Source organism: Nanorana parkeri, unplaced genomic scaffold (assembly GCF_000935625.1).
Source record: "Nanorana parkeri isolate BGI_ZX_2015 unplaced genomic scaffold, ASM93562v1 scaffold370, whole genome shotgun sequence".
Lineage (NCBI taxonomy): Eukaryota > Metazoa > Chordata > Amphibia > Anura > Dicroglossidae > Nanorana > Nanorana parkeri.
This window is the reverse complement of record NW_017306638.1, coordinates 48,920-72,527: the sequence shown is the minus strand read 5'-3', so window position 1 is coordinate 72,527 and position 23,608 is coordinate 48,920. Positions and strand designations below refer to the sequence as shown.

General features: G+C 41.1%; 1 protein-coding gene across 1 annotated transcript in view; it reads left to right on the top strand.

The window, feature by feature from the left end:
• SLC9A3 (solute carrier family 9 member A3) overlaps positions 1–23,608 on the top strand; it is a 313,153-nt gene that overhangs the window by 252,240 nt on the left and 37,305 nt on the right. The window contains exon 13 of the mRNA XM_018558948.1: positions 11,916–12,089. Within this exon, the coding sequence (XP_018414450.1) occupies positions 11,916–12,089 (174 nt within the window). The remainder of the gene's footprint in view (positions 1–11,915; positions 12,090–23,608) is intronic.

Below are 23,608 nucleotides of genomic sequence, written 5' to 3'. Positions count from 1 at the left end.
AGACCATAGAAAGAACAATTAAAACACCATCGTTATGTAGTGTATATCACAAATAATCTTGTATATGCAGATTTCCATTCATTGCCTTTCTTGGAACAAAGTTCACTTTTTTTAAATCAGCAAATGTAGTTCAGATAGTGAGAATAGCCTCATAAAACAGCAAACATATATCATATACATAACATACTTACAATGCTTATTCATTATCTGATATTTACATTATAAAATGTTAAATAGAGATCTCCAGATAATGGATCAGTATACTATTTTAGGACAAGATTTTTTCAAAATCTTCTATGGGGTGGGAATGTCCCCGAGATGTAAAATCCCCCATATGAAGAGCACGTATGTCCGACATACGGAAGTCCATGAGGGTCCCTCTATAACACTGTAGCAGATGAATGAATCTTTTGGATCTCAACTGCAGAGGCAGGTGTGATGAGCCTATGGCCCACTATGTTTTAGTGGTACCTATCAGCCATATAGTTATAAGGATGGTGGTTCAGTTGCAGTTCTACAGTCGTACGCTCTATTAAGAGGGAAGGCGTTTGTGAGAACTGTTTAACATCATAGACTGTGAAGGGATACAAGAGAAGGTTTTAAGCACTTCACTACGGCTGTATTCACTCAGTATCTTGCATATCTGATTAAATTAATCTTGTTCAATAACTGAAAGTATGATGAGCAAATAATAAGTATAATTGTAATCCATGTATATACAAGGGAGCAAGCCTTTTAGAGAGGCCTATACAACTTATCAAGCATGGTTGAAATATCCGGACATAATTGAAGGTATAAGAGATGGTGCAAGTTAGATTGTTTGTTACCATAGGCAGATGGGATTTATAGTTCTATAATTCGGATACCACTTCTATACCTTATGCAACAGGTTGAATCAGTAGTTCTATTAATCCATATACAGACAATTGTATTGCAAGTAACAGATGGGATCTGTAGTTCAAACAATCTGAATATCATACAATGGTATTGCAAGTAACAGATTTGATTTATATATTTCTATCAATCTGGATATCCCTCCTATACCGTATGCAACAGATGGACTCAGTAGTTCTATTAATCAACTTATCCCCATGATGGCGGTCAATATTTTCCTCTTAAGGGGGAAGGAGTTGCTGCCAAATGAAATAATGCTGGAAGCAGAAAAAAAAAGGTACTCAAAAAGATTGAAAATTATCCCCACAGATGAAATACAGAAAAAAAATCCAAGGCCAAGGCATAAAAAAGGGAGGTGGAATATAAAGTGGGGCACACCCATCTCAAAAGAAATGCCCAATTTGATGTATCCTATTTTGAAAGGAATGCATAACATGTTTCACAATGAACCAAATTACAAACAAACATACAGAATTACAACAAAACAGCCATAAAATATACTTTATTATAAACAAATGCCTAACTGAATAACAAAAAAAATTAAGATTAGTCATAGAAACAGAACAAAGCTATCATCCTTTCACCTTTGGTATAGCCCATGATTTTACTTTTATATGTGGCTGGTGAAGTGAGCATTCCTGATCGACCCTCTCTCTGCTCTAATAAGGTTGTTGCACTCATTTTGTTTCAATTGCCTTGCCTATTTTATATTTGGACATTTGCTTGTTTGACCATTATTCATATGTTACAGACTGTGTCTCTCATCTTTTTCTTCTCGTTTGTTTTTGTTATCTTTTAAACAGTTCTTAACATCTTTGTAAATTAAATTGAACAAAGCTATTCTTTTAATTGAGGCCCAGATGGTTAATGACCTTTAACCTATATATCCATTTACATTCTAGTTTAATATTAATTTGTCAAGATCTCTACCTCCTTTTGGCATATAAACATGGTCAAATACAAAATATTTTGCTTTGGAAGGATCATATCCATTATAATAAGCAAAGTGACATGCCACCTGGGAACGTAAATCTGCATCTTTAATATTGCAAATATTATTATATATTCTTCTACATAATTAAAAAAAATTTAACTCGCATAGAAGGCATTAAATTCATAAATCATTAGATAAATGGCCCCTGTAGTAGAGCAATTTACAGAATGTTTCAAAATATAAAGTTCCCCATTTAAACATCTAATGTGCCTAAATACATGGCTATATTTATACTGAATAAATGTACCGGAACTAAAAGTTCCCCTAACTGAAGTCAGTATTCTATTTCATTTCACAATGGTTGTCTAAAAGATCTAAATGTAGTGTACTAGATCTTTTAAAAATGATAGGGCATTTATTGTATCATTTTGTTGCAAAATATAAATATTTTTCAAAAGGTACCAATGTTTTTACATAATCCGTCTCATTTTTGTATGTTGTTGACTATATCTACTAATCATTCTTGGTTTTGCCTCAGTCTTGTGTGAAACCTATCAGCTTCCAATTTGCAATCTGCACTGTCATAACTGTTCCGATTTAGCCTTACATAATGGCTAATTGTTCCTGTTGCCTTCCAAACAAGGGATGTGCCTATGGTACTTCTCCCCCTGTATTAACACAGGGTAAGAACCAGAAATGATATTTCTGTGTACAAATTAATGGTGAATGATAAATTGTAGTCATTCAATTTTATTTTTTCTATACATTTTAACAAAAATTGTTCTGTGCCTGTCTAGTTGATGAAGATGTCATCTATATACCTCCAAGTCCACATCACCAAATATTGGCCACTCTAACCCTTCAGGTATAGGTTAGTATAAGGCTTGGTGCCAGGTGCAGGGAATGGCATCATCAATTGCCATTCCCTGCACCTGGAGGTAGTGGAAGTCACCAAAGGTGGCTGATATATTTTGTATTGTACTGTGCTTTAAAATAAAATTCATTAAACAAACACATTGCTTTTTTTCAGATAAAACCATTGTGTTCAAAAACTGTTTAAGAACAAAGATACTCTTATGTGGAGTACTTGAATAAAGTGCCTTAAAATCTACAGCCACTAATAGGGCTTCATTAGGTATATCCAAACCTTATGACTATAAATGTGGTCTAAAGTAGTTATCTATCAATTTGCTTGCATTTTTAGTATATGAGCCAATTACTGAAATTATAGGCTACTCTAGGGGATTGGTTATATCTTGATGAATTTCAGCAAGTGCATAAAATGTAGGATACTGTACGTTAAAATAAATCACTAGTACTTTTTGGAATAATTCTTTTCTCTACTTCTTTTTTCTATTACCACTAAAAATTAATTTTGAAATGCATTCATTGCTGTCTATATATCGTTTGTTCTATTTTATTACCTAATATTTTTTGGCACATCTCCTATTACTGATGATTCTGCATAAAAATTATGTTACCTCCCTTACCAGAGGTTTTTTTTAATGAGAACTTGATGTTTAAATCAGTTCCTGAATTGCCGCCCGTTGTGTATCCATGTTACTTTTAATACCTTTTCTCGTTTCTAATTTCTCAAAATCATTTAATACTTTCTGAACAAATCATTTCAATTTGTCAGGAGAGGGCGGCAACTCTTACATTTAGGATAGTAATATATTATGATTTCATCTTCTACTTCATTAAATTATTTTATAACATTACCCTCTTCTCTTAATTGTGTTAAGTCCTTTAAAAGTGTATTGCCAATTTATACATAATTGGGATAGTACTTTATATTTGTTACATGTTTCCATTCACTTTGCATAACTTAAAAAAATGTTGCTTCCATTTTTAGGTTTTTTACTTGCTGAAAACCCCTACCTAGTGTCCCCTCATTTAATGTTAAGCAGGGGCCTGTAGGAAGTTATGTTTAACTTTACTTGCAATTTATTCACACAGCATACCAAAAATAATTAAAACAACAACCTCATACCATCTCCCCATCACCAATCATTCCAAAATATCTAAAATATAGACTTCAGGTACAGTATGTGTTTGCTAAAAACTGGACTGTACAAAAGCACTTAAATAGGTAGCAAATAGAGACAAGGCAAGTTTTGTCTTGCAATAACAATTAGTGTATTTTCAAAAAGACAATAGACACAAAAATTGTTCAATAGGCAGTTTCCTTAGGCCTCAATATAAGAGTGAGAGACTAGGCAGGTTTTATCTTGAAATAAACATTGCAGTGTATTGTCTGAGACAATATTTTTGAGTACTGAAGAACTGGAATAGGCCACAAACTTCAAGTCACAATGACAATGAGGTGAAGCTGCGGAATCATTTTGTGGCACCTATACAGTGCCTATATACTGGAATAGGCCTTAAATTTTATGACACAAAGCAGGATTAAACCAGCTATCACTGTAGTTAACAATCATGAGCACTTATGAACTTTGGAAGTGCTTGTTGTTGTAGATGTAGATTTTTTAGTTTGATGGAAAGTTCAAATTTGGCAAGTAAGAACAGGTATACTACATTGGTTTGCAGTGTTTCCAGGTCCTTGCGGGATTTTGGATGGGTGAGACAGTTTTGTTTTAAAAAGATGTGCAGCCAAGTCTAGTTCTTGCTTTTCTGTCATCTAATGCTGAAATGTAAGGAATATAGTTTATAGGAGTATGCAATTAGCAGCATTTAATTGAGTTCAAGCAATAGAGAAAAAAAAGTTAAACAAATAAATAGGGAAGGTCCATAAATGCCCATAGTTACCCACAGCTGAACCAGAGGAAGGCAAAAAATGTATTCATTTCAGCTCAATTTTGTATCCTAGGCTGTCCATATATGGTCATATCTTTAATGCTTTTGCTAGTTCTGATCCACACAACCATGGATCTATAGTTTGGAGCACCTCTTAAAAATGGTCATATCACTTAAAGGTTTGTTTAGGTTGTTTATTTGAATGAAAATGTCAAACACAGCCAACGCATTTTGGAGGAATTAGACTTCCCCTTCCTCAGGGCTTGAGCAACAATAAGTAGTGAGTTAAAAAAAAGCTGAATTAGGGCTGGATGAGCGCTGAGTGACCTGTCTGCAGTGATGTCATGTAGCAGTCTTGGACCATAACCAGGTCCATACACCACACACATACTATTATCACAGGTTACCTCTTTAACCACAGACCGTCATGCAACGTTATACTGAAATACATTTTATACCATTTTTTGGGGACAGGTGGGCCTTTTGTTTGGTGGTATTTAATCAACCACTTTACTATATTAAGGAAAAATTTAGAAAACTAAACAGTTTTTTCCCCATCATGTTATAATACATTTATTATTACCCAATGTTTTGGTAAAATATAAAAGATGGGGTCATGTAGGGTAAAATAGACACCAAATATGTCAAGCCTTAAAATAGTGCGCACCTGCAAAATTCCAAAAAAATACCATATCCGAAATTGACCATAAGCGATGTTTTAAACGCTTTTACCGCTCATCAGTTTAGTGTTATCAGTGAATAATGGCCCTACAATTATTGTTCTCATTCCGCGTAGTGGGCACAATCGTTGTTTTCGCATGAGACCACCTGGAAAAGCCCCTTGTCCCCATGCCGATGAGGACAAGGGCCTCTTCCCCACAACCTTGGCCCACTGGTTGTGGGGGTCTGCAGGCAGGGAGGTTTAAAGGAATCTGGGTGCTGCGCCCCCCCTCGTGAATAAGTAAGGGGTAGTTGCACCCTTGCTCATTCACCAAAAACAGTTTAAAAAAAATAGTAAATATAAAAATAGTAAATAAACACACAGCACCTTAGAAAAAAAAACTGCAACACAAGTTTTTGACAATTCCTTTATTTAAAAACTGTCAATCCAGCGTCGATTACGTCATCCAGTGATGTAAATTGTCCCAATCTTGGAATCTCCATGCCCGCTGACCCGCTGAAAAAGAAAGAAAACACCCACTGCCCAACTGAATGTTTTCACTTGCATGTCCCATTTCACCAACACATCTGTGATTCCTCCACTTTGCTGTGGGTTCCCAACATTTCTAGTTTTTGGCCCTGCCATTAGCTTCTTTTGCACCTCCAGTGTTCACTAAGTTACTGAGCCCTGTGAAATTCTTGGTGTGCTTCCAAGGCATTCTCATTTTGGGATATCTGGATGACCTCCTACTGAAAGGGAAATCTGCACAGGTTCTGGCAGACATCATAGCCCAAACCATCCAGGCCTTGGAAATGTTCAGCTGGGTCCTCTACCTTCAGAAGTCTGTGCTGATACTGACTCATTGCTTGGAATATCTGGTTCTTAAAGTTTTTCTTCTGGTTTTCCTTCCTCAGGAGAAACTTCAAACTCTCCACTCTAGAATTCTGACTCTTAAGTCCCATGTACATGATAGGTAGTCCCATTTGCCCAGTTCCACTCCAGACCCCTGCAACACAACATCCTGCCATTTGGACAGACCAATTTGGCTTGTGGCTCAGGATCTCTGGAGAAGTTCTTCCATTTTTACAGAAGATCCTCATGATGAATGTCAACTTATTGGGCTAGGGAGGAGTCCTAGACACCATGTCGCTGAAAGGGACTTGGACGTCAGAGGAATCTAATTTCCCAGTCATCATTCTTGAGCTTTAGGTGATTTGGTTGATCCCATTGGAAATACAGCAGCATATGCAATCAGTACATAGCAAACTATGTACTGATTGTATTGCTGACTGCCATATGTCTTTTGAGCTGTAGATGGCAGTGTTAGTCTCTCTGCATGCATGCTTATCTATGATACACAGGAAGTCTTTCTATATATGTTTCCTGCATAATGCTGTACATTTGTGTCTTTATAAGCAAGTAAAACTTAATTCAGCATTCCTCAAGATCTCAATGCTTTATCTAAACACATAACAAACAGGTTATGGGCCCAGGGACTAGGCAGAACACTGCAAGTCAACAGGAGCTGCCACCGAGCTACTGAAAGATGGCAAGCTGTTCAGATACGAAGTTTGCTATCGCAAAGCTCAGCAATAGCAACTACCAGCTATGGAAGTTCAAGTTTGAAATGCAGCTAAGCAAAGATGACTTGGACCTGCGGAGGAATGGGACAAGAAGAAAAGGGCATGCACGTGAGACACCTAGATGTTAAAACTGCTTTCCTATATGAAGACATTAAGGAAGATCTCTACATGGAGCAACCACCAGGGTTTGAGCAAAGACACAACCTTGTGTGTAAACTACAAAAGAGCATCTACGGATTCAAGCAATCTGCAAGAATGTGGAATGAGAAAGTGAATGAAATACTCACGAAAGAGGTGTTTACGAGAATCAAAGCAGATCTCTGTCTTTATTCCAGGAATCAAGAAGACAGATGGACGTACATCCTAATTTATGTTGATGTACTGTATGTACTGTATATAACCTGTTTTGAACAAGAAGGGGACTATAGTAAAAATAGTAAGAATAGTAAATATAGTAAACAAACTAAAACAAAACTTTGAGATTAAAGAGCTACATCAGTCACTATCTGGAAAATTAAATAGAGAGAGAAGAAGATGGAAGCTATCTTCTCAACCAAAGTCAGACAATTGCAGACATTTTGGAACAATTCCACATGCAAAGGAAGTAAAAACACCTTTGGAACCAGGCTACCAAAAGATCAATGAAGCAGAAAACTTGCTACACAAAAATGACATATACCGCAGAGCAATCGGAAAGCTACAATACATTGCCACTGTGACACGACCAGACATAGCGGCAGCATTCGGCATACTTGCTAGAAAAGTCGCAGCACCCTGTCAGCGTGACTGGAATACAGTAAAGAGGGTAATACAATACTTAAAAGGAACGACTGTCAGCAGCATCAAATCCAAAACTAGTTGCAGATGCTGATTGGGCCTGGAGACTGCACAGAATGCAAATCCACAAGTGGTTACATCTTCCAATACGGGGAGATCTGGATATATTTGCCTAATATCTTGGAGGAATTGCTTGCTGCTCATTGAAATACTGAAATAGTGCTCCTTTTTTTTTGGAATTATTGTAATCATATGTCTTATTAGTTTGATGAGTGGATTTTTTCATTTTTTACACGAACACTGTGGATGATTTTGTCACTTTCTATATGGACATCTATGAGTTTTTGTTATTATTATGGACTATTAGTTTTGTTTTTTTTACACTACTTGGTTACATTGTGTTTTATGCTCTAGTGCAATTTTTTCTATTTTTTCTATTTATTATTAGCACTATTCATTTAGAATTATTCATTTGCATTTTTAGATTGAATTATTAGCGCAGTGTATCATTATTCACCTATTATCACTTTATTAGCACTGCAGCTTGCCCACTTTAGGAATGTATTTATTGTTAGTTCTACTACCACCTGTATCCATATACTTCACTGGATGCGAGATGAGAAACTTTCTCCTTAGAACAATCTCTGTGGACGAATTCTGGCCTTTTTGCAACTGGCCCTTGATCAGCATGTGGTCCTTGATCAGCATGGTCAGATCTTAGCACGTGTGATCTTGTTCCACAGATCACAAGTTTTCTATTCTTTGATTAAGATTACCATCCATACAGTGTACATCACTGTAACGGATCTTGGTACCCATGCTGGGTATATCTGCTAAGGTCAGAACTTTCACTCCCTATCATTCCAATCCAAAGTCTTCCATCAGGTCCAAAACACAGTCATTATAGCTTTTTCTCCCAGCCATCAGCCCTAAGCTTCATGTAGTTCTACCCAGGAACTAGTCAAAACATGGTTTAGGGTAGAAAAGAACTAACTTTATTGAGACCCAGCAAAGCATTTATACACTTCTGGATGGGTAAAAAAAAAATACAATCAAAACATTAAACAATAAAAGCAAACATCCCTCCCCAGTGCCTGGAAGTGCGGAGCCAATATCAATCTTCTGCCCTAAATGTCTTGATGGTTTGAATAGCCAAACTATGTACACAGAATGGGGTGAGAATAAACACAAACAATAACAGGTATAATGAGATTAACTGTTTTCTGAATGTCTGCAGTATGGTAATTTACTCAGCTACACTTAGTGTCGAAGTTTTGGTAATCAAATTATTGACGCAATCACACAAATCGTCAAACAGACTTTAAATAGGTGTCCAGGGCCAGAGGTAACCCCTTGTGTGCTGCTGTATTCTATATTGTCACAGTCAGTTCAGAACTGGGTGATAGGGTTTGTGAAACATTGATAATGGCTCCTAACATGGCCTCCTATGACAAGTCCACAGAGTCTCTAGTAATTAGGGAAACGTGGCACCCCATACCAGGAGGAAGAAGTAATCACAAAGGCCCCCTTGTACCCACCTCCCAAAAACAGAACCCCTTTCTAGGCCACCCCTTTCTAGGCCAAGGTCCATAGTCAGTGGGGAGGAGGCTGGTCTATAGTCCCCTCCAGGTGCCCAGGATATAAAGGCTTCCATGACAACCACTTTGCAAAAAAACAAGGTAACATCCCCAACCATGGACCAGTGAGCCTGAAATCATATATATCATTTCTTTTCTAACTTAACATTCTAAATGGCACCACGTTTTGTAATATACTGTAACATCCTCACTTGTCCTTCGGTCCAGACTCCCTGGCGACGCCATCCCCTTGTTTATGGCGTCACTCTGCTCCTCCCTCCTACCTGGCTTAAGACACCAGATTCAATTGCTCGGCATTCGTGCAAGGTGAAGACGCCGGGCAATACCTCTCTCAAACTGTCCTCACTGTAACCTGCTCACAATATTCCAAAGACTTTCCTTACTACTTACCATCCTGTGTCTGTAACAGGCTGCAGGTCTGCCTGGTTACCATCCATCCTCTGTCTGCTGACGCGCTGCAGGCCTGTTTGATTATCCCGCTTCCTGTGCTGCTGACAGGCTGAGTCCTGCTTGATTATCCATCCATCCTGTGCTGCTGACAGGCTGCATTCCTGCTCGATCATTCATCCATCCATCCATCCTGTGCTGCTTACAGGCTACAGCTCTGCTTGATCATCCCTTCATCCTGTCCTGGGGACACGCTGCAGCACTGCTTGATCATCCAGCTATCCCTATTTTCAGGCAAGCTCCTGCTCCACTGCACCTCAAGTTCTGTGCCACTCTTAAACCCAAGACTGCATAAATGCAAGTATCCTTCTTAAACGTGATTAACCATTGAATCTGGTGAGAAGTAACTCCAGACGAATTCAACATAATGTCATGAAGTGTTTAACCTCAAGTTTGTTAGTTGTGCATACAAATACGTCAATGTGACATTTCCAGAGTTTAACTATAAGAACTTGCAGTTCAGTGTACGTTGGACCCTCATGCTCCATCCGCAGCTGCGACCCATGAAATATAAAAACCACTGTTGAGCTATTAATGTTACAGTTTGCACAAACCCTTTTATAATGGATCTAGCGGCTATTGCATCTCACATGGTTGCGTTTAACCAGAGACTTGATGCACTTACACAGAATTACAAGTAGAAAACCAGACTCTTAAATCTTATATATCACAGAACGTTACAAACAGGTCTTGCCAGAATGAACAACCTGAACTTAAAATTAACCCACCTGATGTTTTTTCGGGTGATAGAAAGAAATTTAGAGAATTTATAAACACATGTAAATTGATGTTTACTCTAAAACCTAGAACTTACTCTACTGATAGAATCAAAGCGTGCACTACCATATCTTACCTCGGGGGTGAACCTAGAGCCGCGGCAAACACCTTTCTTGAAAGGGAGGATGCCATATTGGATTCATTCACCAGTTTCTGGTGAATGAATCCAATATGAAAATGCATTACGTTCACTTTTCAGTGAACGTAATGACCTGTGGAGGACTATATTGCTGAGTTCAAAAGGTCCATAGCCTTTACAAAGTTCTTCATCAGCGCCAGCTTTATATGCAACGGTGGTAACAACATTTTCTGAGAGTCAACAAGAGCTGGATTTTGAAGATTTTTATTTCCTGACTCCCAGGACTGTTGTGATGGTCAGTCTTTCTTGACATAATAAGAATCTCTGGCTCAACTGTCCCATTCACAGGAAACAGCAGTACTTTGTGTATCCAGCCTGCAGGCCAAGCAACAGGGCAACAACTTTCAAAGCACCACAGAGGTCATCCCAAGGTACTCAAGGAGCTTCATAAGGAGATAACAAAACCATTGTTCCTCATTTTTAAGGAATCGGTAATGGCTGGTAGAGTGCCAAGCGACTGGCGATGGGCAAATGTTGTACCTATATTCAAAAAAGGGTCAAAATGCCAACCGGGGAACTATAGATCAGTTAGTCTGACATGCATAGTATGTAAACTGTTAGAGGGAATTATTAAGGACTACTTAGTGGAATTCGTCTGGGATCAGGGCATAATAACTGATAACCAGCATTGATTTAGGAAGGATCGTTCCTGTCAGACCAACCTGCTGACCTTTTACGAAGAGGTAAGTGGAGATCTGAATGGAGGGAGGCCGGTGGACGTGGTTTATCTGGACGGTGGGCTAAAGTTTTGGTCTGCTGACATCGACTGCCCCGCATCAGCTGTATCCTGCTCATCGTCCTTTATCATCATCTGAGTCTAGAGAGTAGGAGAGAGAGTAGCCCAACTCTTGTCCTGATCCCCTATATACATCCAGAATATAGGTGGTATGCCTTTTTTACCACTACTGTCATACTGCATTTTTGAGATGCAAATGTAGCTTCGCCACAAATGTAGCAGAAGTTATCTGCGTTGTTTACACAGTGTCGAGGCATCTTGGCTTCTGAGGGAAAATATCACGCAACTGTTCCTTGCAAATGTTAGACAATGACACTTTCACAAGCCACCTGATGTAACTGTATGATGCGTAGATCTGACCAAGACAAATGTACCTTGCAATAAAAGAACAATAAATTACAGTTAGGTAATAATCTTTAGTCTCAACATGTTGACATGTATACAAGATACAAGTGTTGACATTCACATGTACATTACAGTATATCTAAAAAGAACTGTAAAAAAAAGTCTTACACAGGTACTTGCTGGCCTTGCACATGAGGCTTTATCTAAGCACAGAAACACTCTGAGTGTTGAATTGGTGCTAATGTATTTACTATGTTTTATTTACAGCAAAAACACCTTTATAGTCGACATGAAGTTACAATAGATGAAGATGAAACACAAACTAAGGAGATATTTCAAAGAACAATGAAGAAGCGCTTGGAGTCTTTCAAGTCAACAAAATTTGGTCGCAAGCAAGCAAAACATATAAACAAAAATTATAAAAGGGATCGAGGACAAAGAGTAAGAAACATGATTTTTTTTATTGATAAACTGCAAATAGGAGGTCAATCTTAAAATTCAATTTACAAAGAAAAAACATGCCTATAAATGACATTTCCCTGCCTGCTTGTTTTGTTTTTAACTTCATGTGGACCCCTCCCAAAAAAATTAAAAAACTATACCAGACCCTTATACTTGATAACAGTCGGGTATGGCTTTGGAAGGGGGTTCTTAGCCAAAATATAAACCAGTGTGGGGTTCTCTCCAAAATCAATACCAGACCCTTATTCTTTACAAGGGTCTGGTGTCGATTTTAATGACAAACCCGATGCAAAAATCAAAACAAAAAAAAGGGTGGGCTCCCCACAAAATCCATACCAGACTCCTATCCAGGCCTGGAAAGCAATGGGCAGCTTCCCCCTTCTGAGCCAAACCAGGCCACATTCAGTTAATACGGGAAGGGTACCTTGTTGGGGAAAGGGGGAAGGTGAATCCATCCCCCTTTTCCTGGCAAGGGGCCATATTTCATCATTAATCACTAAACCGATGACCTGCTGAAACAAAAATGCCACCAACATGATCTACTCTCATTGAGAATGACTGCTCCCCAGCCAGCAGGTGAACATAAACAGAGGGACGGGGATGCTGGCGGACATCATTGACCAAAAATGGCCATGGCCATTGATGTCAGCCAGCAGCCTTGCTTCCTTGTTTTGTTATTCGTTGCTACGGCGCCAGTGGGAGCTAGCATCCTAGCAATCAATGATGCATCCTTGGCCCTATTCAGCTGTCACCTGGGGAATCCCCCATCTATCAGCTGAATGGGGCTGTGGATCATTGGGTGCTAAGACACCGACAGCTGCTAGCATCCTAGAAACCAACAGCCATGGGCAGGATGCATTAGTAATAACATAGGTATAACTTCCCTCTGCAGCTGGTGGTTTGCCTCGGCGCTTGGGTGAACAGGCTTTATAGTTCATCCTTTCACCAAATGGCAAATTGTCCCAAACTTGAACCCCTTACCTAACAAGCATAAAGCGAAGCAGAAACTGATTAATTCATATAGTTTTAAAAAATGTTTACGCTTGGGATTTAAAATATTTTTATAATGGAATTTAAATATGGGAGTAATTATCAACCCTATGTCAGGTTGATATTAGTGACCTTAAATCCTAATGCCAGAACTTTTTTTCTTTCAGTTTTTGGATAGTATGGGGAAGAGTTACATTTTCAGTCAGGTTTTTTCTGTGATGTCAATGGAGGAATGTATTCTTGTCCATCAGTACAACAAATGGGATGTGTGGCTGTTAAAGAAAAGGAAGGACCAGATAGCAATAAAAAATATTTTCATTCTCATTTTTTAAAGGGACAAAGCCAGAGACAATTGGGCAAAGATACAGAGAACCTATAGAGCAGGGGTGCCCACAAGGTCGATCGCGATCTACCAGTCGATCGTGTAGCGATCACTGGTAGATCGCCATATAGAGGGTAGGTTAGACAATACCTTACCAACTACAAATATCAATAACTCCATATAACAGTCTCCTCTCCAAGGCACAGGGTGCATAGACAATACTATATGTAGATCAAAAGGTTCCTATATAAAAGACCACCTCTGTGCTATGTAGATGAGACTGCATTTTAACACCACATTATTTAAGATAAATATTACATCTTTATTCAACCATATAAAAATAACAACCCTAATATCCCTCCCAAACACATACATAAAATCCAAAAACATGACCACATGGTATAGTCCTTGGTTTGAACCCGTACAAATATACAAATAGACAATTTCTATGGAGTCACAAAGGCCCGCAAGCCATCCCAGTATATGTACATCGGTGTTTGCTTATGATGGACATACACAAAGTACTAGATCCACTGTCCACCCATCAATTGGAATAGTATTATCCTAGATCAGACAATATCCTCCCACCTTAGACATCCAATGTTGCCACTGCACCACAGAATATGTCCTGTTCATGTTGCGGAAATACTCCTCATAGTAATTTTTGTCATTGTATCAGTCACGTGCCGTGCCTTCTGTGCTGGGTAAGGCATCCCCCAGCCCCGCCCCATCCCGCCAAAGCCCTTAACCAAGCTGTGTGGGGAGGAGGAAGGGAGGAGACAGGGAGGGACCTTCCCTGTCCCTCAATAATGGCTCGTCACTGCTGAGGTGTCGATCGATGGCCTCAGTGGGGTTTTTTTTTTCTTTTTGATTGGACGGCTTGGACCAATTGCACTTTGCCATTGGTCCAAGCCATCCACAGAGTTCACGCCTCTAACACAGAGTAGAGGCTGTGACAGCTCTTGCCTCACCAAGTTAGGTTACACAAGCAGTGCTGACTGTAATTAAGCCGAATGCAGTGCTGCCTGTAATTAACAGACAGCGCTCCATCCATGACAGGTTACACAGCGGGGAGGTTTTCCCTGCTGTGTAACCTGTAACAAGCCACACTGAATGGAAAAAAAGCTAACACTTTTTTTCTTCATAATACTAGGTGAGGCTCTGCCTCCGCTGCCTCCCCTGACCGCACGTCCCTGCATTGTATAACAACCCAAACATGTTAACATGTAACAAGTGATCGTTCAATTATTTCACAGATTAGAGTGGTAGGTATAAAAAGTGAATTTATGAATTTAGGTATTTATGTGTTTTGGGGGGATATTAGGGTTGTTATTTTTATATGATTGAATAAAGGTGTAATATTTATCTTAAGTAACGTGGTGTTAATATGTAGTCTCGTCTACACATCACTGAGGGGGTCTTTTATATGAGAACTTTTTGATCTACATATGAGCTACTCACATTCTTACCTCCATTAATTGGGTTATACTGTTATCTACAGGAGGATCTGGACACCAACAAACAAACCAGCCTGTTATAACCCCTCTCTAACCCCATTTTTGTGCTAGTATTCTATGGTAGTACTGTATAGTATGGATGTCTTTTCTCTACTGAGAAAATTTTTTAAATTTTACTAGCTGGATCAGCATATTCTCAGCAATAGTTTTGGAGGCCATACTTGGACTCTGCTGGACTGAAGGATTGTGGGGCCTGCCTGGAATTTGATCTTCAGGAAATGGACTCTGCTTGTTTTGCTTTACAGACGTCTGTTTTCCAGGTCCAGAGCCACGGCACAACCTCTGCTGTGACCCAGTCCCTAAAGATTCATTAATGAGTAGGCCGTGTGGCCTAATTACCAGAAGATACCTTGTTTATCAGACTTGTTGAACTCTATAGTTATCCCCTTTTTATGCTGGTTCCACTGATGGGTTAAAACACAATTTCATCAATAGATGGAGTGTCGCACGTGCACACTCCACGCTGCTGCCAACATTGACCTGGTCACCTTCTATCTTTTGAACCTCTCCTGCTTCCAGCAGTAGATTCAAGAGTACTCTAAGTTGTACCTGTATTTCAGCTAAACTGTCACTGCTTGAGGTGCAACAGTCAGTGTCAAGCATGAGAGGAGCAGCCCCACTGTGTCGGATGTCTGTGGTTCATGATTCACTAAATTCCAGGGCAGTCTGCATTGTACCCTCTCAAAGGCCTGACACCAACATCCTAGAAAGGTGTCCCCTGCTTGAGCCTTTACATTCCTCCTTGGCTCCGTTGGGTGAGCTTTAACCCAGGAGGGTGTCAATGCAGCTATGCAATATGTCATAGTTACATAGTATTTGAGGTTGAAAAAAAACACAGGTCCATCGAGTTCAACCTTTGTGTGTCTGTGTTGTGTGTATATGAGTCCCTATGTGGTCTAGTATTTAAGAGTACCTGTACCCCTGTATATTACGGTCTCTTAGGATGGAATCTTGAATTGATTTTTGAACGAATCAATATTAATTGCAGATACCAATGCTTGTAGAAGAGAGTTCCAAAATCTAACTGTTCTAACTGAAAAGAAGCCCCCTGCGCAATTTGTGTTAAAATCTTTTCTTCGCCAATTTTAGGTGGTGGCTTCTAGTCCTTGTTAAGGGGTTTACAGTAAAAAGTTCAGTGTTGATGTTACCATCACCACTGAACATTTTGTACATTAAAACCATGTCCCCTCTTAATCTCCTCACTTCCAGCATGAACAAGTTTGAATTTTGCAACCTTGTCTCCTCCAGCCCCTTAATTAGCTGTGTTGCTCTTCTCTGGACTCCCTTCAGCTCAAGGACATCTTTTCTGTGGACTGGTGACAAAAACTGAACTGAATACTCAAGATGAGGCAACAGTGATCTATAAATTGGCAAAATTATTGCTTTGTCTCTACAGAACATTTCCTTTTTAATGCATGACAGTACTCTGCTAGCTTTGTTTGCTGCAGCCTGGCATTGTGTGCTGTTATTCAATCAGTGGTCAACAATGACCTCCAAATCTTTTTTCCATTTCTGACTTGCCTTGTGGAGTACCCATTAATATGTATTCTGATTGTCTGTTTTTAACCCCAAATTGCATTACTTTACATTGTTCAACATTAAACCTCATCTGCCACATAGTTGCCAACTCCCCTATTTTATTCCGGTCCTCCTGTAATGTTGTAAAGTCTATGCCGTGTCTATTACCCTCCCAATTTTAGTGACGTCTGCAAACACAGCAACACGGCTATTAACACCCTCCCAGAGGTGTAACTAGAACCTTCAGGGCCCCGGTGCAAGAAACCATGAAGGGCCCCTCCTCCAACCCCCCACCGCCATGGCACCTCATGGTTAACAGGAAGGCTGCCGAGGCTTCCCTCTCCTGGAGGGCCCTCTTCCGTGTCTCGGCGGCCACGGGGCAGGGCTAAGAGGAGAGGGTTCTCACACAGCAGAATGTGCTGCCTGGCGGTGCCTGTCCGCCAGTGCACCCTCCCCAATATCATTAATAAACAGGTTAAACCATATGGGGCACGCCACTCTCAACCTTAGACCAATGTGAAAAAGAGTAATTTATCAATACTCTCTGGACCCGTTCCTGTAGCCATTTCTCTATCCATGTACACACCTTGCCATCTATGCCCATAGATTTAAGCTTAAGCTTGTGTATTAGGTGTTTATGTGGTACTGTGTCAAATGCTTTTGCAAAATCCAGGTAAACAACATCCACTTGCTTTCCTCTATCCAGATCTCTATTCACCTCTTCGTAGAATGTTAGTAGGTTGCTCTGACAAGAGAGATCCTTCATAAATCCATGCTGATTATCACTTATTACACCATTGTCACGAACAATATCCACTAAATAATCCTTTATCATTTCCTCAAACAGTTTTAATACTATTAATGTTAGACTGGTCTGTAGTTCTCAGGTTGGCATCTTGAACCTTTTTTGAATATTGGTACTACCGTAGCTTTACGCCAGTCATTTGGTACCCTTCCAGTCCTTGAAGATGAGGAATAGCAGTCTTGCTATAGATTTACCGAGCTCTTACTCTGTGATCCATGTTATCTGGTCCTAACGATTTTTTTTTTCCAGTCTTATTGAACCCCGCCTACCGTACTGAGCTACTCACATTCTTACCTCCATTAAACTCATCTTTTTCCTGAGTGTATACTCAAGAGAAAAATGAATTTAATACCTCAGCTTTCTCCCGGTTTTGTGATTTTTCTCCCGTTCTCATCTTTTATTGGGCCGTGTTCTTTTCCTACCTTTTTACTGTTTATATATTGGAAGAATTTTGGGGGTTCTTCTCACAGACTGTGGCAATATGCTTTCCATAATCTATTTTAGCTGCCCGAATTTCGCCTTATTTATTTCATGTCCTTGTATCTCTAGAATGCCATGCAGGCTTAACTCTCGATCTTTTATTTTTGTTACCCGATGGTATGCACTTGGTAATTATTCAATGTATTCTTAAAACAGTCCCACTTCTCGTCAGTGTTCAATGTTAAAAATACGTTGTCCCATTTAGTGTCATACACTAGGTGACGCAGCTTATCGAAGTTTGCCTTTCTGAAATTTAGCGTTTTTGTCAAACCAACACACTTCTCTTTTCTGTAACCAACATTAAAGATAATCATCCTGTGATCACGATTACCCAATATACAGTATATCTAATCGCTATGTCTGCAACTAGGTCCACATTATTAATGTTTAATAGATCCAGAATTGCATTCCTCCTGGTCGCGACCTCAACCATCTGGTCCATGAAATTGTCCCACAACAGGTTTAGAAAACGGCAGCCTTTATGGAATGTGTGGTTCCATTTGACCAAACAATTTCCAGATAATAAAAGTCCCCAATTATAACAACATTTCCCTGCTTCCCAGCCAAGTCTATTTGGGAATATAGGTGAGCCTCCTCCTCTTCCCTTAATGTTAGGGTGTTTATAACACAAACCCTCAATAAATGTACCACTAGATTCAGTCTTCTCTAGCTCTAGCCACAAATACTCAACACCATCGCTACTCTCTGTTGTGATGTCATCTTGTGTGTGGAGCATTAAAAATTTGTATGTTACTTATTTTAACTGGCGTGAGCCTGCAATCCCCCCTTTTTTACCTGCCTCTATAATGAATGCGCTTGTATTTTCTCCCCCAAAAGTGCTGCACCTTCCCCATGTAGATGCAGCCCGTCTCTGCTGTAGAGGTGGTAACCGGCTGAGAAGTCAGCCCAGCTCTCCATGAACCCAAAGCCCTCTTTCCGACACCAGTTCCGCAGCCACTTGTTCAGTTCCCTCAATTCCCTCTGCCTCTCTGGAGTGGCTCTTGGCACCGGGCCCAATTGCAAATTTAATTACTAACTCTGACCGCAAAGAACATAAGCATACCTCAACAGTTACCCCTGCAGAATCATTGTCTGTCCTGCCTTCAGTCTTGCCCGTGAGGATTCACAGGCAGCCTGTAGCAGGGAATTGATGGGACTGATGTAAGTTCAGCGATTTTCCTTTTTATGCAAGGACTATTGAACCATATATTTGGAATTGTTTCATATCATTCCTTGTTGGAAGAATTCTTGTAATATCCAATCATGTGGACTGTTAATATAAAGTAAAACATTTTTAAAAAGTCTCATGAACAAGCATGTAATGCGTGCTAAAGTCCTATGCATGTGAACTAGGTGAAGTTGCTACAGGGCTGTGGGCAGCCAATCTAGTACAAGAAGACGTACTGACAGAACAATAAAATGTTTTATGCACAGCCAATACCTGGGGAATATGCATTAAGCAGTTGTTTCTGACCAGACGTGGTGGAAGTTCAAGAGCAGGTCGGTAGCTTTCCTTGGGTGCACCTACTGTATGTTGCATGGGCCTCTGGAATGGTAACAACCCTTGCTGCTTGAAACTGGAAACATGTGGATAATAAAGATGTCTCAAGCGTGAATGGTTAAAAGTACTCCTGGCAAGACCTAGGGCCTGATAAAGAAAGCGCAAGCTGTGTGGGGACCAGTGAGACATTCTGTGGGTTTCATCCCTGCAAAGCCGATTGGCATCTGGAGCTGGAGGACTGGTTTAACAACTCCAGTCACTAGGAGGCGGTCTTCTGTGTACACGATCCCCTTACAAGTTGCCATAACTCCAAAGCTGAGAGAGATCATTGTGCCTTCTATTGATGCAGTGAGGACCAATGTAAAGATGGAGGAGCAGCCTGTACTTTTCACCAATATCTCTACCAGTCTAGGATCCTTAAAAAAAGGCCTAAAGACTACTTAAATGTGTCCAATGCACACGCTATTCCCAGACATCTTGTACGCTGACTGGGAAACTCCAGATAAACAATTTAAACCTCCCAAACATTTTGCAATTCCAATACCCATTTGAGGAGGCTTTTATCAAGAAGTGGGCTGTTCCCACAGTTAAACCAGCGTTATCCCATCTTAAAAATGCACTGACAATTCTTATAGAGCATGCACCTTAAGAAATCTGCTTAAGAAATCTATTAGATCGAATGTTGCTTGAAGAGTAAGAGTGCTGTCATGAGTGCAAGATGGAGGTGTTGGAGCCATCTTGAGAGCCTTGTGACTGTGTGGATGGGAAGAAGACCATTTTTCGATTTTCACCGGCAGGAGTGAAACAGGAGGGCAGTTGCTGTGTCAGTGTTGCTGCGGTGGACACACAGAGATGGGTCCTGCCAGCCTTACCCCCTGGGTCTCCTATCAGTTAACATGTGGAGAACTCTTTGGTTGAAATGTTGGTACCAAGAAGAGTCCCTTTTGTTACTTCTAGACTTTTGCCTCTAAAGTCAAACCCAACCCAGGACACCTCCAAACCTGCAGTACCAAAACCATGTTGGTAAACATGTTCCATAGTGGGGTATCATCTGTTAGCAGTTGTGTACATCTGGAGAGACAGAATTTTAGGTGGTTTTAACAGGGTTCCACTCCAACCCCCTCCTTGCTTTATGTCTTTCAATCTTCCTGTGTCACTGCTCAGATTAGCAGACCTCCATGTACTCCTTGTGGGTCTTCTGGAGCATTCATCTATCCCCACAGTTCCTGTATTGGAAAGGTTTCAGGGATTCTATTCCAACCTTTTCAAAGTTCCAAAGCCATAAGGGGGCATCTGCCCCATCATGGATCTCAAGGCCCCAAATGTCTTCATGCACTCCCTATTGCAGTCTGTCATAGCCATAAGGCATATTTTCTTACTTCTTTAGATAATTGCATGTCCCTATTTTTCCAATAAATCAGTGATTCCTCTGTTTTACTGTGCGTCCTCAGCACTTGTAGTTCGTGGCCCTGCCTTCTGCAGCTTGTGGTCTGCATTCAGCACCCTGCACACTCAACAAGGTTGTAGCCCCTGTGCTTTTCTTGTTATGCTCCCAGGGCATTGCCATTTTATACTATCTGCATGATCTCCTGCTGCTGGGAACAGTTGGCACAGATTTGGTTGGAACTTTTATAGGTCTGTTTGGGACCGACTTATCACTTGGAATGTCTGAGTCCGATTCTGGCCACAGCTCAATCCAGAGTTTTTCTTGCACCAGAAAAAAATTCAAACTCTCCACTCCCAGACTCAGACTTTTCGGTCCAAGAGTTGACCATTTTTTATTTTGCATGCAAGTCGTGTTAGCCTCTTTTGAACCAGTCCTATTTTCCCAGTTTCACACAAGGCTCCCTGCAGCTTAACGTTCTGGCAGTGTGGGACAAATCGATTCAGTCTCTAGACAAACCAATTTGCCAGACACTAAGTACAAGGCTTTCTCTGTCTTGGTGGCTAAGGTATCCAATTTTGGAGTCGGGGAAATCCCCATATTTGATATCTTGGAATATCATCACAGCGGGCCACATTCTGGTGATTGAGAACTGGGATTGTGTTGTCTGTACAACTCTGGACATCTTGACTGGAAGGTCTTTTAATAAGGATCCAGTCAAGCAATGCCACAGCAGTGGTGTACATCAACCACAAGGAGAAACCAAAAGTCTTGCCATGGCAAAATAAGTAAAAAGGTTCCTGTTGTGGGAAGAACAGCACATCCAGTTTTGTGCACCATTCATATTGCAGGCATGGATAATTGGCAGGCAGACTCTCTCATCTGGCAGCACCTGGCCCCAGGGAAATTGTCCCTACTATTTGAAGTATTTCAGAACCTGTGACACCTGTGTGGCCGATTCCCATACTACTTCATGGTCCTTGACTTTAACAATATGGCTGTTGAAGCCCACACGTTGAAGGACAGGGGCATCTCCGACACTGTGATCCCCATGATCTTAAAAGCCAGGAAGTCCACTTGGTGCTGCGTTCCTTGTCGCCATTTCCTCCACAAGGTGTGTGTCCTGTAGAGAAGCTTATCTTGTCTTGTCTTACACAAGGAAAAGGAGGAATTCAGGCCTAGAGCCTTCTTCCTTCCCATGTAGTTTCAACCACCTTGCTGAGGACATTGTGCCTCCATCTCTCGGTCTAGTCCTAGTACATCTAGTACATCAGAATGAGATTTCTCTTCATTGTTTGGATGTAGTTTGCGCTCTTCATGTCTACTTTGCAGTAACTGCTTCTATTAGAAAGACTGACACTTTGTTATCCCTCATGGCCTTCTCAAAAGGGAACCAGCTTCTTGTTTCACCATTTCTAGGTAGCTCAGACAAATCTTCATCCAAGCTTATGGTCTTAAGGATCAGGTTCCACCCATTCCTGTCAAGACACACTCTACTAGATCTGTGAGTGCTTCTTGGGCTTTCGGCATCAGGCAACTGTTTTCCAAGGTTTCCACCTGGTCTTCTGTTCACACACTCTCTTAAGTTCTACCAGGTAGATTTCAGGCCTCAACTGATGCTAAATTTGGGCATAAGGTCCTTTAGGTAGTTCCAGTTTGTTCTTTCTGTTATTAAAGTTGGGTGTGTTAGCAATTTGTTTGCTGTGTTGCCCACCCATCAGTTGGACTGCTTTTCCCAATGTTTCTGAATCCTGTGTCCCTCAATGAATGAAAAAGTAATCTGTATTTTAGTACTCACCATAAAATATTTTTCCTGGAAGTTCATTGAGCGACCCGGGTCCCACCCCCAGAGGCGTGTCTACTGCAAGGCCAACTAGGCCTTTGCCTTGGGTGCCACTTTCCAGGGGGGCAGCAAAAAATGCCTCCCCCATACCAGTGAGGTGAAGCCTCACCTGACATTAGGAGAAAAAAAGAATTATCCTTACCTGAATCCACTGACAAGCTCAGCCTCCTCTCCAAAGCTGGCAGAAGTAATACAGCGCGCGCCTGTTACTATTTAAACAGGAGCTTGCTGTATCCAGCTTCTGACAGGATAAGCAAAATGTGCAGCAGGCTTCCCCCACTACGTTAATAGCGCTACCTTTCAGAAGCCGGTTACAGTGTGTGTGTTGTATCTAGTGAATCACAGGTTACACTGGCTGCCAAAGGCAAAAGATCTACCTAATTCACTTCTCAGGCATCCAGGACACGAAGGCTGGCTTCTCCCTAGTCTGCCGACCAGCGTCAGGGGGGGTGTGGCCAGCACCCGGGTGATACCATTGGAGGGGTGACACCAAAATGACCGACAGTCATTTTGGTGTCACCCCCCTCTAAAAAGTTGGACATGACCGAACGCCCGACAGTATCAGGAGAGAGAGGAGGGGACCCGGCGGCATACCTTATCCCGCCGGGTGACTGTCCCCTCCTCTCTCTGCCGGCATCCATCACCAAGATGGCCGCCGGCAGGTATCAGAAGATTGCTGCGCGATTACGTCATCGCGCACACGCGTGGTGACATCACACACATGCGCGGGGGCGAGTCGGCGGGGTGACACCCGTTAACCGCTCCGGGTGTCACCCAGCCTCGGGACGCCCCTGCTGCCGACGTCACGCCCCTCCTCCTTCCTCCTCAGCTTAAGCAGCAAATCTTCACTTGTCCGGCGTACCTGCAATGTTTGTGGATGTCAGACAAGCTCTCTAAACCTCCGTGCCTCCATATGGGCTAAAAGCCTCTCACATCTCTCCCAGGATTACCTGCCTGTTCTCAGGAATACCCTGTGCCCTGAACAGCTTGAACCCTGCCTCAACCATTCAAACTAATAAATCAAGGAAACCAGCTATTGCCTCAAGGGTTTCAGTGCATCTCACTGAAGTCTCCTCTTTCAGCCTGAGTTCTCGATTTCACAGCTAACAGCAAGTATTTCCAGCTATCCTAGCTGATC